Below are 16688 nucleotides of genomic sequence, written 5' to 3'. Positions count from 1 at the left end.
GATTGGTTGCCTCCTACAAGCACTTCCTGCAACCGAGGCATGTGCCCTTGACCGGAAATCAAACCCAAGACCCTTCGGTCTGCAGGCTGATGTTGTAAATACTGAGCAAACCAGACAGGACCTATTGCCCTTTCTTTAGTTAAACCCAATACAATACTATTTCTCAAGGAGTCTAATCTCCTACCTGTATACCTAGAGAGAGACTCTATGGAGAGCAGGTTAGACTCACTGCTTGGCTATGATACTGGGTCATTTCTAAGAACCTGGGTCATACAAGAACTTGGTTCATGCTGTCTCATCATACGCTAGCAGAACATTACGCACATCGCAGGTGCCCACAAACACCTGAAGTGTAAATGCCTCCTGCTGAGGCAGGAGCTTTACAAAGACTGGGATTTCGTTCTGCTAGGGAATGGGCTGCCTGTGCTCAGCCCCACAGGCCTCCGTGTGCTCAGAAACCACACAACTCCTGTGAGACCGTGTGAGTGCCCAGATGGTAGGGAGTCCAACGGCACTGAGCAGCTACTCTGTGCTCCTGGGAATGCTGAACCAGCAAGTCCTGTGATGCCAATCTCCTTATTTTGTTTTAAATTCCTAGTGTCTGATCAAGAAACACCTGCTGAGTTAAGGATTAAGTAGTTTGTGTTTTTTAAAAATATTTTTACTGATTTCAGAGAGGAAGAGAGAAAGAGAGAGAAACATCAATGATGAGAGACAATCATTGACTGGCTGCCTCCTGCACGGCCCCTACTGGGGATCGAGCCTGCAACCCGGGCATGTACCCTTGACCGGAATCGAACCCGGGACCTTTTTCAGTCCATAGGCTGACGCTCTATCCACTGAGCCAAACCGGCTAAGGCTGAGCAAGTAGTTTCTGATTGCTGAATCCTCATATCCAAATTAAAAGAAAAATAGACTTCCACCCAGAACCAGGGCTATGCCCTGCCCATTTGAAGACACGAGCCTGAAAACTAGAAAGAGAAGTCCGCCACCCATATAAGTACCCTATCATGCATTCTGAGTTCAAATGCATGATATTTTTAGCCTATTTTTGGCTCACTGTCCTTTATAGGAAACAATCAAGAAACAAATAGACATACTGGTGACTGACTTTTAAACATCTGTCTGCTCCCAAGAGAGGAACTACTCTGCATAAGCCAGGATGGTGGAGCTTTCTCCACAGCTGCTGGATCTCATTTAGAAACATAGTTAAAACAAGCATAGGACTTTTATTTGCATATTACACCTCATTAACTTAGAATTAGCTTACTGTCTGGAATTGTCAGAAACATCTTGGAACTAGTTTCTTCTCCCACAAGAAAAAAGGAGCTAATTAAGTTGGCCAAAAAATAGCCAAGGCCTCTTAGAATTTCATCTTGAGGTGACATGGTAGGTATTTTATCAGTCACATGATCATATACTGCTAGAGTCAAGATTAAGGTCTGCTTTAGAACCCTCATTAATGGCAATGCTAGATGCTTTACAAACTTTATTTCATCACAAACCTATAAGGAAATAACATCGTTGTCTTTTCATAAATGGAGGCTTTCAGAACTGATGTACCCTGCTGAAGATCCTAACTAAAAAGCAGAACCACGATGTCAAATCCAAGTCAAGTATGCTGTACTGTCTCAGATAAGGTAGTAATTAAAAAGAAAAATAAGAATGTCTTCACAAGTTACTACAATAATAGAACTACTTTATTAAACATATGAATGTACTTATTTTGTACAAAACACGGTGACATTTCTTTCTCTCCTCTGCCACATGAGGCTACCACTCTAGAACTTCCTATTTACCAAAACACTTGGCAGCAGTCATGACAAGTTGAAGAAAAGTGCAATTCTGAAAGTAACACCACATAACCAAAATGGGGAACAAAACCAGGCAGAAGTTAGCAGGTTTCTTGGCTAGCTCTCTGCTGACAGATCCTAATCGTACTCAACAGGTAATATTTTAGGAATAGAGACTCCTGAGTATTTAAGTAATACTGCCCAACTCTATGGCAGCATCCCTCTTCTACTTCCATCTATCCAGATGGTATTATAACTAATAATTTGTAACTTCTTTTAAGAAATTCCAGTTTGGCTCACACCCCTATGAGTTGCCTATCTCACTTTGAATTTCAAAATAACGGAAGAGCAGTAAGTTTCAAAATTATGTCAATTGAGACATTTTTTGGATGAAACCTACTTTCTAGAAGTCAACTGTTCAAAACATATGCACAGCTGGACACAACAGACTGAGAAAATAGGTCCCGCTGGAAAATATGTTGGGTACCAATTAGATCCAGTTATTCTGCATCTGTGGATTTAAAATGATCATCATCCACAGTGGAATAGATGTGTCCCTCGTTGCTTAGAAAATCCACAGCTTGCCTAAAAAGAAAGGGAGGGGAAAAAAGCTCATTTTCTTTCTTTATAAAAAATTTTTATATTAAAACTTTTTTTTTCAGCTGTGACTCCAGACAGGATCCAAAGAGGAGTTTTACCATCTCTTCTGTGGGTTTTATGGAGACTTAGTTTACCCTTCTGTGTTAGCCTCTTAAGGCACTGAGTCAACCTTAAAAGGGCACAGTAAAGGGCAAAGAAAGGGAACTGCCTTCCTGACATTGCCAAATATGTAAACTTCACTACCTCCCCACTTTCTATCTTAGCTAAGAATTCACATCCATTTGCTGGCAAAAAGCTCTTGCAGGGAGAGATGCCAGTAAAATTACAAAACTGAGGTAATCCATGGAGGCAATGGCTACTGGGAGAGGGCTGCCGTGGATAACTCTCCCAAATTATATAAAGGCAAGAAAATAGAGCCTCACTTAAATAGCAGTAGAAGCAAATCAAAACAATCACCTAAAGTTGTAGTCCAGCTTGCACATAAAATCTCCTAGCATAAAGAGCTATTTTTAAAAGTTGTCCTCCCCACCCACCCACTGAACCTCTAGCCTGCCCGCTGGGAAGTAAAGTTGAAGGAAGTAAAGGGAAGGTCTTTCCAGAAACGTTAAGAGACCTTCAAACCTTCACAGCCCTCAGGGCCAGAGTCAGTAACATATTTAGTAACAGGAACAATTTATAGAACAGCTACTATGTGACAGCCATTCTATACCTCATCGTCATAGTTACTCTGAGACTGAAACTATTATCCTCATTTTATAGGACAGGAAATGAAATAAGACCTGAGCATTTTTTCTATCTAGGCCTAGCATACTGATTTATGGTAACAACAATCCAAGTATCATAATACCCTGTTTGATCAGTTCATTGGAATAAGGAAACTGCTTGATAGACTGTGGGGAGGACTGTCTAAATGGCTTCAGGTGCAGACAGCCTGATGCATACACCTCCACAGTAGGATGGCAATGCAAATGGTACTGTACATCTAAAGACCAGAGCTAAGGACCGCACACTCCTCCAGATTTAATCAAGAGGTATAAGGTCAATTTTGCTCAAAATTATATCCCATATAATGGGATTCAGTATTTGTTGAATGAACAAACGAATGAGTGATGGTGATGGGCAACAACATCCTTGCAAGTTCTTTTCTATTTTTCCATGACTGAACGACTTCCTTTCTGTCAACAGATAGTTTTGTGGTTTATTTTCTTAAGTTTATTTTTTATTAATAACAGAAAGGAAGGGAGAATGATAGAAACATCAACGATGAGAGAGAATCACTGACTGGCTGCCTCCTGCACACCCCCAACTGGGGATGGAGCTCGTACCCAGGCATGTGCCCTGACTGGGAATCAAACCATGACCTCCTGGTTCAAAGGTTGATGCTCAACCACTGAGCCACACCGGCTCGGCAACAGAGTTTTTTTAAAACCCACTTCTCATTACCAGGAAACTCTGACGAGGTGAAATGGGCATTAATTCTGGAGTCCTAGCTCGTAGAAACCAAATACTCACTTGATTGAGGCTATAGGCATGTGTTGAAGCTGGTTCTTGAGATCGTGAAAGTTCAATCCTTCAGGTCTTGGGCAAGCCTTAATCAAATTCAGCACCTGAACATTAAAATCAGAACGATTTAAGCAACTACTTTGAATCAGCTCCCCTCTTAAACCAAAGTGTCTTTATTTTTATTTTATTTTTTTTAAATATATTTTATTGATTTTTTATAGAGAGGAAGGGAGAGAGATAGAGAGTTAGAAACATCGATGAGAGAGACATCGATCAGCTGCCTCCTGCACATCTCCCACTGGGGATGTGCCCGCAACCCAGGTACATGCCCTTGACCGGAATCAAACCCGGGACCCTTTAGTCCGCAGGCCGACGCTCTATCCACTGAGCCAAACCGGTTCGGCCCAAAGTGTCTTTAAAAGAAGGAAACGAGTTGGGTACTTAGCCTCAGAATCATTAAGGAAGTAGCAAAATTTAAGACAGTCTGTGCTTTGCATTTCTGGAGCCATTCAAGTGAGTTTACCTGGTTTTGGGCCACAGTGAGGCCATTTGCCGGTATGAGGCTATTCCCACCAAAGCTCCCTGCTTCACCCATTCCTGGATTGCTGATAGGCGCTCTCCCGGCTAAGGGCTGAATTAAGAAAAAAATTCACAACATTAGAAAATTAATCAATTTAAACACAGTCCTTGCTATTTTAAAGAGCTTGTTAATAAGCAGCTAACAAAAAACAATTTAGGCAAAGTTTTCCCAAAAAGTTTTTATTTTAAAATATATTTTTATTGATTTCAGAGAGGAAGGGAGAAGGTGAGAGAGATAGAAACATTACTGATGAGAGAGAATCATCGATTGGCTACCTCCTTCATGCCCCCTACTGGGGATTGAGCCCACAACCTGGGCATGTGCCAACATTCTATCCACTGAGGCAAACCGGCTAGGGCCCAATAACAAGTACTTATATTGGAAGGAAAAGCTATTATCTGATGAATATTTCAAAGGAGGGCAAAGCACATCATATCAAACTCAGCTCCTTCTATTCTTTGTAATGTGAGGGGAACAAGAGGAAAACTAGCACCGAGAAGAAAATTACCCAGGTTTGCTATAATGATATCTTTGGTGTTGAACCACTCAAGCATTCACTGAGTGTCAAGCAGGCATGAAGCGTTACATAGAAGAAAAGAAGAATAGTTTCCATCAACCTCTCTTCTCTTTTATAACCAAATTTAAAAGACTATAAACAGTTTCCATTCCCTTCTTCTTAGTCACTCCTCAAGCCCCCACTATTTGGATTCTCCCCAAAGCACCTCTGAAACTGTTCCCACCAAAAACTTTTCAGCCAACATACCCAATAATCTCTTTCAGGCCTCATAACACTCGACCTCTCAGGAGAAACTGCTTAGCATAATCCTCTTGCAATGTACCCCTCCCTAAGCTACTTCTTCTTTTCTTTAAATCTTTTTTTAGTTTCTCCCTGGGCTTCTCTCTCCCTACCCACTCCCGGGCTTCTTGATACGTCTTCTGATTCTCCTCTTACCTCTCAAACTACACCTTCTCAATATCCTTTATTAGCTCTTCTTCTACCTGTCTCCCGAAAGGCTGATAGTTCCCCCAGGATTTCATTCCAGACCCTCCCAGGCACAAATCCTTATTCCCAGCCATCTATTGGACACCTACACCTAGCTATCTCACACTTCAAAATAAAATTCATTACTTTCCTCCCCAAACCTGCTTGCCCTGCTATATTCCATCTCAATTAGTAAACTCAAACCTAATCAGACCGACCTCAGTCATCCATTTCCTCCCCTTCCTGTCACCACAGCCTTTTAATACAATCTTCAGTGTCCCTCAAGTCAATCCTAAACAAACCTGGCCTCCTGATTGTTATCTCAGCTGCTAGTCTCCTACTCCAATCAACCCTCCTTGTTGCTACCAAGTAACTTCTGATCATGTTGCTTCTCTGCCTAAAAGCTTCCAGGTGGCTCCCCCTGCCTGTGAAAACAATATAAAACTCCTAGCCAGTGATGGCGAACTCATTTTTTTGGTTGATTTTTCTTTGTTAAATGGTATTTAAATATATAAAATAAATATCAAAAATATACATCTTTGTTTTACTATGGTTGCAAATATCAAAAAATTTCTATATGTGACACGGCACCAGAGTTAAGTTAGGGTTTTTCAAAATGCTGACACGCCGAGCTCAAAAGGTTCGCCATCACTGTAGACACTCAAGACCTACCACAATTAGATGTCAAAATCTGTATTTTTCTTGATCACTCCTTTTTAGCAACTCTATCCCCCAACTGCACTTGGACTTCTTATCATCCAAAAACATGCTTTTGTCACTAGCATGTCGCTTTCTGTCTGGAATGCTCCTCTCCTTGTCTGCCTGGTAAACACTTCGTTGACATTCCCAAAGCCAAGTTAAGTCATGGTCTTCCTTCTTGGCTCTCAGAGCATATGGCCCAGTCTTTTTCACAGCAGCCTTCATTCACTGCCCCCATCAGTCCCCTCATCTTTGCACAGTGCCTGGGGAACAGTGCATGCTCATCAATCAATGTTTAATCTATTGAACTGAAGAAGTAAGGATGACCAATCAAATGTTAAGAACCCATAACAGGATACAGGAGCACGGTGGAAGCTCACTAGGAGAAATCCCATCCAGTTAGGAGATTTACTCATTCAACAAATGTTCACTAGATGAACATTTGAGGTAAATAAAACAAAACAAAACAAAAGAACCAAGAGTCATTCCTGGCCCTTTGTTTTCAAGCTAGATACCTTCACATTGTCTGCTGGTGAAATAGAAGTCTTACGTTTTATGATCCAATAATACTGGACTGAATGCTATTTCCTACCTGGTTACCTCTGCTGAAATGACCTCATGTGTTGCTTCAAGTGGTCCCATCTCATGCACATTTTTATTTTTACTGATTTCAGAGGGAGAGATAGAAGCATCAATGATGAGAGAATCATTGATCAGCTGCATTCTGCATGCCCCCTACTGGGGATTGAGCCCACAACCTGGACACGTGCCCTGTGAGCTCATTGTTGTGAGTTCATTATGAAATGACTCCATTAGGGGGCATGCAAGAGGCAGCCGATCAATGATTCTCATCACTGATGTTTCCATCTCTCTCCTTTTCCCTTCGGCTCTGAAATCAATAAAGATATATATGCATAAAAAAAAAGAAAATAAATCTAACCACTGCTGTTACCATTCCCCTAAACTACTACTGTTGCTATTCTTGGTGTCTTATAGTCTATTATCCATACAGCAGCCTCAGTGGGCTTTTAAAAAGGTCGATTAGGCCTGGCCAGTGTGGCTCAGTGGTTGATCATCAACCTATGAACCAGGAGGTCACAGCTGGATTCCCGGTTAGGGCACATGCCGGGTTGCAGCTCAATCCCCAGTCGGGGGCATGCAGGGTGCACCTGATCAATGATTCTCTCTCATCATTGATGTTATTTCTATCTCTCTCACCCTCTCTCTTCCTCTCTGAAATCAGTACAGATATATTAATAACGACGAAAAAGGAAACTATGAGTGAAGCTGCTCACCTGGCTGTTAGCTTTGGTCAGCATCATGTGTGCATTCACTACTTCCAGAATATGTGTGGTGAACTCATTCATATCCTCCAGGGGCATGATCTTAAAGGCCACCAAGCTTTTTTTGTTCTATTAAAGTAAGAGAATAAAGGATAAGCACATTCAAGTCATTTAAGGTCAAAACATTATGGCTCTTTTCTTGTTATATTTTGCTAATATGGGAAAAATGTTATATTTAAAAATTTTTACTCAAGGTTAATCTAAATATAGTTAATAAAATATATTAAAAAAAAACTAAACTAGCTCAGAGATGTTCAATGACTTCCCAAGGTTACATAGCAAGCAGAGCCTAGCATCCTGACTCTATATCCAGTGCCCACCCATCTACGCCTAATGGATGCCATAGATGTCAATTGCAGGCAGAGAGCCTGTTCTTTTTCTACCATTCTGTTAGTTTTATATTAAGGTAAAAATCCATTATTTCCTTTTGAAGAAGAGAGTAATAAAATAACTTCAATATAACTCCCATTAAACATGAAGACTTAGTTAAGTTTTAAGTATCCTAAATGCAGGCATGAATCTAGAAGTTGTTAGCATGCAAATACATTAAAAAAAATTTTATTTTTATTTCGAAGGGGGATCAAACCTGCAACCTTGGCATATCCGGACAACACTCTAACCAACTAATCTACCCAACCAGGGCCCATGGAAACACATTTTAACAGTCTTTTTTTCTTTCTGACTTTACCTGAAAAGATCTCAGATGGCCAGCCACTTTCACATACGTTTCTGGAGGAACCACAGTGTTTTCACCACTGGCATCCTAACAGGTAAAATACAAACACATTACTAAGGTTTTAGTGATATTGGTAAAAGCTTCTTTAAAATCTCTAAATTATGTACAGAAACAAAAAGTTAAAGCTACAGGATCCTAATATGTCCCTAACTAGTTTAACCTATTAGAATTAACTTTTTTGTTAAAACAGGAATTAGAATAAACATCTCTAAAGGTAATTTCCAGTTCCAAAGTTCTGTTATGTACATCATAAAAAAAGCAAACAATGATGGTACTCTCATTCAATGCTCTTAGGCACACAACTTTCTGGTGGATAGTGGACATACATATTGGCATAGTGTTTCTACTTTTAGGAATTAAATGAAATTAAGAACATGCATTAGATTTAGCTTTAGGAATATTCATTATAGCATAGATCACAATATTGAAAAATTTAAAACAGCCTAAATAGGCAACAATAGGCACACATTCAAACAATGTAGAATTCTATTAATTGGGAGGACCAGTTGTGGCATGCAGTAACAATAGTTAACTGGGATAACTGGGGTTTTATAGAATATGTACACGTTATTTATTTATTTATTTATTTATTTTATAAAATATATTTTATTGATTTTTTACAGAGAGGAAGGGAGAGGAATAGAGAGTTAGAAACATCGATGAGAGAGAAACATCGATCAGCTGCCTCTTGCACACCTCCTACTGGGGATGTGCCTGCAGCCAAGGTACATGCCCTTGACCGGAATCGAACCTAGGACCCTTCAGTCCACAGGCCGACGCTCTATCCACTGAGCCAAACTGGTTAGGGCACGTTATTTATTTATAAGAAAAAAATATAAGCTGATTCATAAAGATTTTCCTGATTATAAAACACCTGACTATAAAAAACTAAAAAGCTGCCCAGGCCATGTAGCTTGGTGGTTGAGCATCAACCTATGAACCAGGAAGTAATAGTTCGATTCCGGTCAGGGCACAAGTCCAGGTTGCAGGCTCCATCCCGTGTGGGGCATGCAGAAGGCAGCCTATCGATGATTCTCTCTCATCACTGATGTTTCTCTCTCTCACTCTCCCTTCCTCTCTGAAATCGATAAAAAAAAAAAAAAATTAAAAAAGGCCTCTGCCCAATTAAAAAATAAAAAACATGTATTTTATTTCAGTCTATTTCCTCCATACACACGTTTTTCTTTGCAAAAATGGGGTTATACTATGCATACTATGGTATAGCATGCTCTTTTCCTCTCAACAATTTATGGTAAACACTTCTTTGTGACAATACATACACTTCTACATCATTTGGAATATTTTATAAATATACCACAGTTTAATTAAAAATACCCTATTGTTAGCATTTTAAGATTGCTTTTAATTTTTCATTATTATAAATAATGATATGATCAACATTCTTACAACTGCACATGTATTTAACTATTTCCTTAATGTAAACCTCTAGCAGTAGAGTATGAGGTCAACATTTTTATGAAGGATGATTTTGATCATTAGCTAATTTTTAAAAAATATATGTTTTTATTGATTTCAGAGAGGGAAAGGGAGATAGAAACATCAATGAGGAGAAAGAATCATTGATTGGTTATCTCCTGCATTCCCCGCTATTGAGGACTGAGCCTTCAGTCCGCAGGCTGACACTTTTATCCAGAGCCAAACAAGCTAGAGCGATCATCAGCTGATTTTAGAGAAAGGTTATACCAGTTTATATTTATACCATCTGAGTAGGATGGTACTCACTTTCCCAAACAGTGACAAATCATTAACTAATTAAGTGCTTACTAAGTACTAGAGGCACTGTGCTACCTATTGCTTTCATAAAAAGTGGGCAATGCGCCCTAACCGGTTTGGCTCAGTGGATAGAGCGTCGACCTGCGGACTCAAGGGTCCCAGGTTCGATTCCGGTCAAGGGCATGTACCTTGGTTGTGGGCACATCCCCAGTAGGGGGTGTGCAGGAGGCAGCTGATCGATGTTTCTCTCTCATCGATGTTTCTAACTCTCTATCCCTCTCCCTTTCTCTCTGTAAAAAAAATCAATAAAATTAAAAAAAAAAAAAAGTGGGCAATGCCATTCTTTTTTTTTCTTTGCCAATTTAGTATGTTAAAAATAATATCTTAATGTCTATTAACTTAATTATTGTTGCTGCCATTTCATCTGTAATAAATAATCTGTGTATCTTCTTTGCCTACTTCTCTAAAATGCAATTGCTTTTTTCTTTGTAAGAACGTTTATTAAATAAAAAATTTGATGTTTATAGTATGTGCAAAAATTTTTCCCATTTATTTAAATAATATTTATTCAGGGCCCATGATGTAACTGGCATTGTTCTAGGTGCTGGGGATACAATGCCAACATAAAAATCCTTGTTCTCTAGTGCCTCCTATCTCTTGCCTTTTTAACTTGTTTATAGTATTTTGGAAAGTTTAGGTTTTAAACTTTTACAATATAAAATATATTAACCTTTTATTTTAAGAATTTTGCCTTTGATGTCTTATGTATTACTAGTGTCCCAGTGCACAGATTCGTGCACACCGAAAGGAAATTAATTAGAAGAAATATTTTAATATCATTATTATCATCTTGCTAATGAAAAGAAAACAGGATTCTACCGAGTCTCCTATCTACTTCAGGACTTCTGTGAAGATCAAATGAGATGAGGCACGGGAAAGTGCTTCACAAACATCTGTTTAAACTGTAAAATGTTTGCACCTGCCTATAGAGCAAGTCAGGTTCCTGGGCTGAAGAAACTCCAAGGAGGCTAGTTGCTAGGGAGAGGAAGCTGGGCATTGCTACGTGATGTCATTACCGGGCGCCCACAGTGACCGTTTCCGGGTGGGGCTGGGCTGTGGGCCACATTTTGTGCCAGGGGGTCTTGGCAGCGTTGGCTGTGATTTGGTGGCGTGTCACTCCAGGGTGGTGGTGGGCCTGTGTCCCACTTGGGGTAAGCCGAGTGGTGGTTTGTCGGTGCTGGGTCTGTGGTGCTATTTATTTTTAAATGGTCACTGTGCGTCATGGCAGCTCCTGCGTTGAGTGTCTGCCCCCTGGTGGTCAGTGCATGTCACAGCTACCAGTCAGACAGATGGACATTTAACCTTTTATATATATAGATTTTTATAATAAGAACCTTCAGCCCTGACTGGTTTGGCTCAGTGGATAGAGTGTCAGCCTGCGGACTCAAGGGTCCTGGGTTCAATTCCAGTCAAGGACATGTATCTTGGTTGCAGGCACATCCCCAGTGGGGGGGGGGTATGCAGGAGGCAGCTGATGGATGTTTCTCTCTCATCGATGTTTCTAACTCTCTATCCCTCTCCCTTCCTCTCTGTAAAAAATCAATAAAATAAAATATATTAAAAAAAAAAGGAACCTTCAAAAAGACTAAAGAAATCCAACACCTCCAAACCCCACCCTGATTTAAAAACCGCTTACATCTGTGTCAACCCACTGGCGAACATCCATGGGTGCAGCTGTCATGTCATCTATTTTGTAAACAATGTTGGTTGGAGCCTTCTCAGCATGTCTGATTATCCCCACAATAGTGACCTAGATCAGGAGAAAAAAAAGTTTGGTTTTCTTGGAAACAAAAGCAACATTTATGTATTTTTTTAAAATTTTAGTCCACTTTAACTTATTATTTTAAAAAAATATATTGTATTGATTTATTACAGAGAGGAAGGGAGAGGTATAGAGAGTTAGAAACATCAATGAGAGAGAAACATCAATCAGCTGCCTTCTGCACACCCCCTATTGGGGATGTGCCCACAACCAAGGTACATGCCCTTGACCGGAATCGAACCTAGGACCCTTCAATCCACAGGCTGATGTTCTATCCACTGAGCCAGACCAGTTAGGGCTTAAATGAAATAATTTTTATTTCATTATTCATACCTGTGATATCTCAACACTCCCAATTCTGAACACTTCATCAACCAGAGTGGCAGAAAGCAGCTGAGATATGGTACAGGGTACAATGTGCTGGGCTCGGGTTCTCTGGAAAAAAAAAAAAAGAGCATGCACAAAGTCAATTGAAATAATAACTACCACTCATTTAACACCTGCTACATGTGCCAAGCACTTTGCATATATTATAACACTAGAGGCCCAGTGCACGAAATTCATGCACTCAGGGAGTGGGGGTCCCTCAGCCTGGCCTGCGGCCTCTTGCAGTCTGGGAGCCCTCGGGGGATGTCTGACTGCCGTGGAGGCGGGAGAGGCTCTTGCCACCGCTGCTGCACTCACCAGCCATAAGCCCGTCTTCTGGCTAAGCAGTGCTCCCCCTGTGGGAGCGTACTGACCACCAAGGGGCAGCTCCTGTGTTGAGCATCTGCCCCCTGGTGGTCAGTACGTATCATAGCGACTGGTCATTCTGCCATTTGGTCAATTTGCATATTAACCTTTTATTATATAGGATTTTTATATAGGATTGGATCTTCAAAACAAGCCTCATTATCTATGCTGCATATGGAAACAAAGGTCATATAGCTAACAAATGCCACACTTTAGAATTCAAACCCAGGTTTGTTTGACTCCAAAGCTCCTGAAGAATGGTTAAGTTTGTGTTGCACTAGAGATTCACCAAAATAAGTTGACCAGAGTGGCGACAGCATAAGGAATGACCTGTTTCCTGAACAGACTTTTAAGAGGCAACTCCAGCTTTAGGCTGAGGACTAGCTGGAGCTAGCTGTTCATCACTGGTGAAATGAGATGGTATTTCGAAAGGGTTTGAGAAATGGCCAGTGGAGACAGAACTTTGAGCTTGCTCTAAATCTCTCCCTTTTTTAAAATCTTCAACCAAGGATATTTTTCCCATTGATTTTTTTTAAAAAATATGTTTTATTGATTTTTTACAGAGAGGAGGAGAGAGGGATAGTTAGAAACATTGATGAGAGAGAAACATCAATCAGCTGCCTCTTGCACGCCCCCTACTGGGGATGCCCGCAACCAGGGTACATGCCCTTGACCGGAATCGAACCTGGGACCCTTGAGTCTGCAGGCCGATGCTCTATCCACTGAGCCAAACGGGCGAGGGCTGAAGCACAACCATCTGACAGTGAAAAAATAGTAGCTGAGGAATGAGCATTACAGGCTGAGGACAAATATGCACTTCCACAGAATCATAGAGGGAATATACAAAACAAAAAGAGCATATTGGGTTAAAGATTAGAGTTCTTCCTGTCAGAAATCAACAGGGAGTAACCTGACGACTGTTCTACATGCAAGACCAAACATAGTAGACTCTTGACCTTCAAGGATTTAGCAGTTGCAGCTTTACCCCAAAGGTCCACGGCACTAGCAACATTTCACTTTGCTCAAGTATAATTGTGAATGGTGAGTATTAGCAAGATGGTAGAAAATAAGCCCAGCCAACCACTAGAACATATACCACAAAAAGCAGCACTTGAGGGTAAGAGTTTGGCTCTACCACTCAGGAGCAGTGTGTTTTAGGTCACATTTCTCAACTCATCTGTACCTCAATAACCTCATCTACAAAACTAGGAATGACAAAATCATTATGAAAACTACATATATGGTGAAGTACCTACAATACTACCTGGTTCATGTATGCATACTCAATAAATGTCAGCAATTATTGTGTCAGCTATTGTTCCTCACTCTTTACATTTGAAATAGCTTTTAATAAGGATGTGAAGGAACCGACTATATTTTTAAATTTTACTTTGCAGCATTTTATAGGTGAAGTTATATGCTATATTAGTATTTATAGATTGAAAATTTGCTGAGGTCCCAGATTTAGTTCTCAAACTCTCACAACCGAGAGTTTTATTGTATCTGCAGCATAAGAAAATTAAAAATCACTACAGTAACAGCAGCAAGAACATGGGCTTTGGAGTCAGACAGTTCTATAGACTGTGTTCAAATCCCAGCTCCAGGCCCTGGACACACCACCACCTCTTCTGTAAAATGAGGACATTTGAAACATATAACTTATACAAATGTGATAACACCGATGTCTACACAGGTATTTAATAAATACAATTACTCCTCAGGTAAAAAAGTTATGTATGGGTAATTATTAAAGTGTTAGAAATGCCTTCAAATTCATCTCAAATCAGTTGTAGCCTGTTTTTTAATGAGCACCTATTATGTGCCAGAAACCGATTACAATGAGTGCCTGATTTGTTCCAAAAAGATTCAGAGAGTGAACCAGGCACAAGTATGTTCAATTTTGAAAATATAATTTTCTAGGTGACTATGAACCACAGGACATTCTTAAGTACTGTATGAAACCACCATTTTTATCGATGAAACATTGGAAATTTCTCATGGTTCAATAAAATATAATGGGTTTACAGTCAACAGGAAACATTTAAATCTAATTTACTGTGGGAAAGGCACTGGATTTTAAACACAAAAAGACTTAGGTTTCAGTCTTCAGCTTATAACCATCATCATTCTCCGAAAAGCTGTCTCAAAACACAGCCCATGCTAGGAATCCTGAGATAAAAATTCTAACAACTGGAATGAAGAAAAAATAGTTAAACTTAGGGAGGAAAGATGAGAACCAATTATCTAGCTTCTGTTTTCACCTTCACAGCCTCAAGGAGGAAAAATTAGAGAACTGGAGCCCCTCTGGTCTTTCCGGGTTAAAAACACACACACAAAAACTCCCACCGAGAGAGGCTGTCTACCAGATTTTGGATTTGCTCAGCATCGCGTGTGTTCCGTCTGGCTCCAGTTACTCGCTGTGTCAGCTGAGGGAGTCCCTCAATCTCCCCGAGCCCGTGTTGTACAAGGGAGTAAGCAACAAACACCTTATAGCATTACATGAAATAAGCTGCATGAAAAACACAAAGCAACACCCAAATGTATGAGAATTACCGATGCATTCCTTCTTCCCCACCGACACCCACCCCAGAACTCGGTGTAGGTAAAAGCTTACCAACAGGCACGCAAAACACAGAAGCTGCTAACACCTCTAAATGGCACCTAAGAGGCCACACTGACCCTGTACTGAAAGGACGAAACCCACAGTTGTTACACGCAAACTCCTTTTCCACGTAACAGGCGCGTGGCCAGCTTTTCACCTTCCTTCCTCCGACCCTGGCTGACGCACCCGCTCCTGGGGAGGAGTAGGACCAGCACCGCCTCAGATGGCGAAACCACAGGGGCCACCGAGACCCTGGGTGAAGCTGCTCCACTCACTCGCTGCGTTAAAAGGCAGTTGATTCGGGCGCGATGCATTATGGTCCTCGCTCAGGTCTTTTAAGTAATACGCGGGGCCACTGACGGACGTGACTACCGGGCGGCGTGTCACACAGGTTCTCATATTGTCCGACACCTGGCGAGGCACGTGTGAGGAAGAAGGTGGGCAGGCCGACTGACCGCAGAGGCCACGCTCTTTGCACCGCACCGTGTCACCTCGCTCTGCTTAACTTCAACACGGCTCGGAACACAAAAAGGACGTAAAAGAGGCTAATAACACGAGCTCGGTTTTCCCACTAGGCATTGGCTACGTTAGTAAACCTCAAAATAAAGGCAAGGACGCCGTGAGTGCAACATTTGGGGAGACTCCTTTGTTCAAACTTACAGCACTTAGGGGATTCGGCAAGGTACTAGCTGACAGTTATCAAACCAGCTCATGTTTACCACCCTTCCTTCGCCGCACACATTTGCTCCCATGGGTGAATTACGCGCTTCAGGACAGACCAAATAAAACGAAATACTCTTTCCACGTACTGATTTCCTCTCAGCCTGAGAAGGTGTCGGTGATCCAAAGCCCCCGGGAGACTGGGTGTAGCCACCGGCTCCCCCGAAGGTGGCGCTGCCATAGCTCTCAAATCCACCTGGTTTTAAATAACAACCGCATTAGCACCTGAGCCGCTTTCCCAAGCTTCTGAACGACCCACAGGCCCCCTCCCCACCTCGCTCCTCGACCCAAACACTCCCAGCGCGTCCCTAAGCTTCCCGACCACCTGTCGCGGCCTCCAATCGCCGCGGCCCCGGCTCCCGCCCCTCCCCCCTCCCGCCGCCACACGCCTCTCCGATCCCCGCCCTCTTTGCTAAATTCTTGCTATTCTCATCCTCCGCCATATTTATCATTACTGTTCCACATCTTGGTCACGACTCCCTCAGGAAAGACGCCCAGAAGGCTCCGGTCCACTGGGTTCGCCGGACGCCTCAGAACCTTGTTGCGGCTGCAGCACTCTACTTTTCGCTGGCGCCACAAACTCCTTCCCGCGAATGGCGGAGCCAATCACTGTCCAAGAACGCTTCCTTCGTCAGCCAATCAATGCTCGTGAATCCTACGCTTTTTCCGGTCTTTGCTGGCCGGGCTACTGAAGTCGCGCACTCGGTTCCAAGTAGGACCGGAAGCCCATTGCGGCCATCTTTACTAAGGGCACGCACGCTACGTCAGCGGAAGCGAGGATCTGCGCGAGGCCGCCGGCGTCTCAGAAAAATAACCAATCCAATAATTCCGGATCTCAAACC

At 41.8% G+C, this 16688-nt stretch overlaps 1 protein-coding gene across 1 annotated transcript; it reads right to left on the bottom strand.

Annotated features, from left to right (window-relative positions):
- Positions 1–1682: 1682 nt before the first annotated feature.
- Positions 1683–16431, bottom strand: RPA2 (replication protein A2). The gene is made up of 9 exons (XM_081087929.1): positions 16302–16431; positions 15936–16042; positions 12126–12227; positions 11667–11780; positions 8189–8263; positions 7453–7569; positions 4420–4527; positions 3906–4000; positions 1683–2378 (listed from the first exon to the last, which is right to left on the bottom strand). Exons 1-9 carry the CDS (start codon positions 16309–16311, stop codon positions 2294–2296), a joined length of 813 nt encoding a protein of 270 aa, XP_080944055.1. The 5' UTR covers positions 16312–16431; the 3' UTR covers positions 1683–2293.
- Positions 16432–16688: the final 257 nt, after the last annotated feature.

The sequence above is a fragment of the Myotis nattereri genome (assembly GCF_964212035.1).
Source record: "Myotis nattereri genome assembly, chromosome: 3".
NCBI classification, from domain to species: domain Eukaryota; kingdom Metazoa; phylum Chordata; class Mammalia; order Chiroptera; family Vespertilionidae; genus Myotis; species Myotis nattereri.
This window is presented reverse-complemented; position numbering and strand designations above follow the sequence as displayed.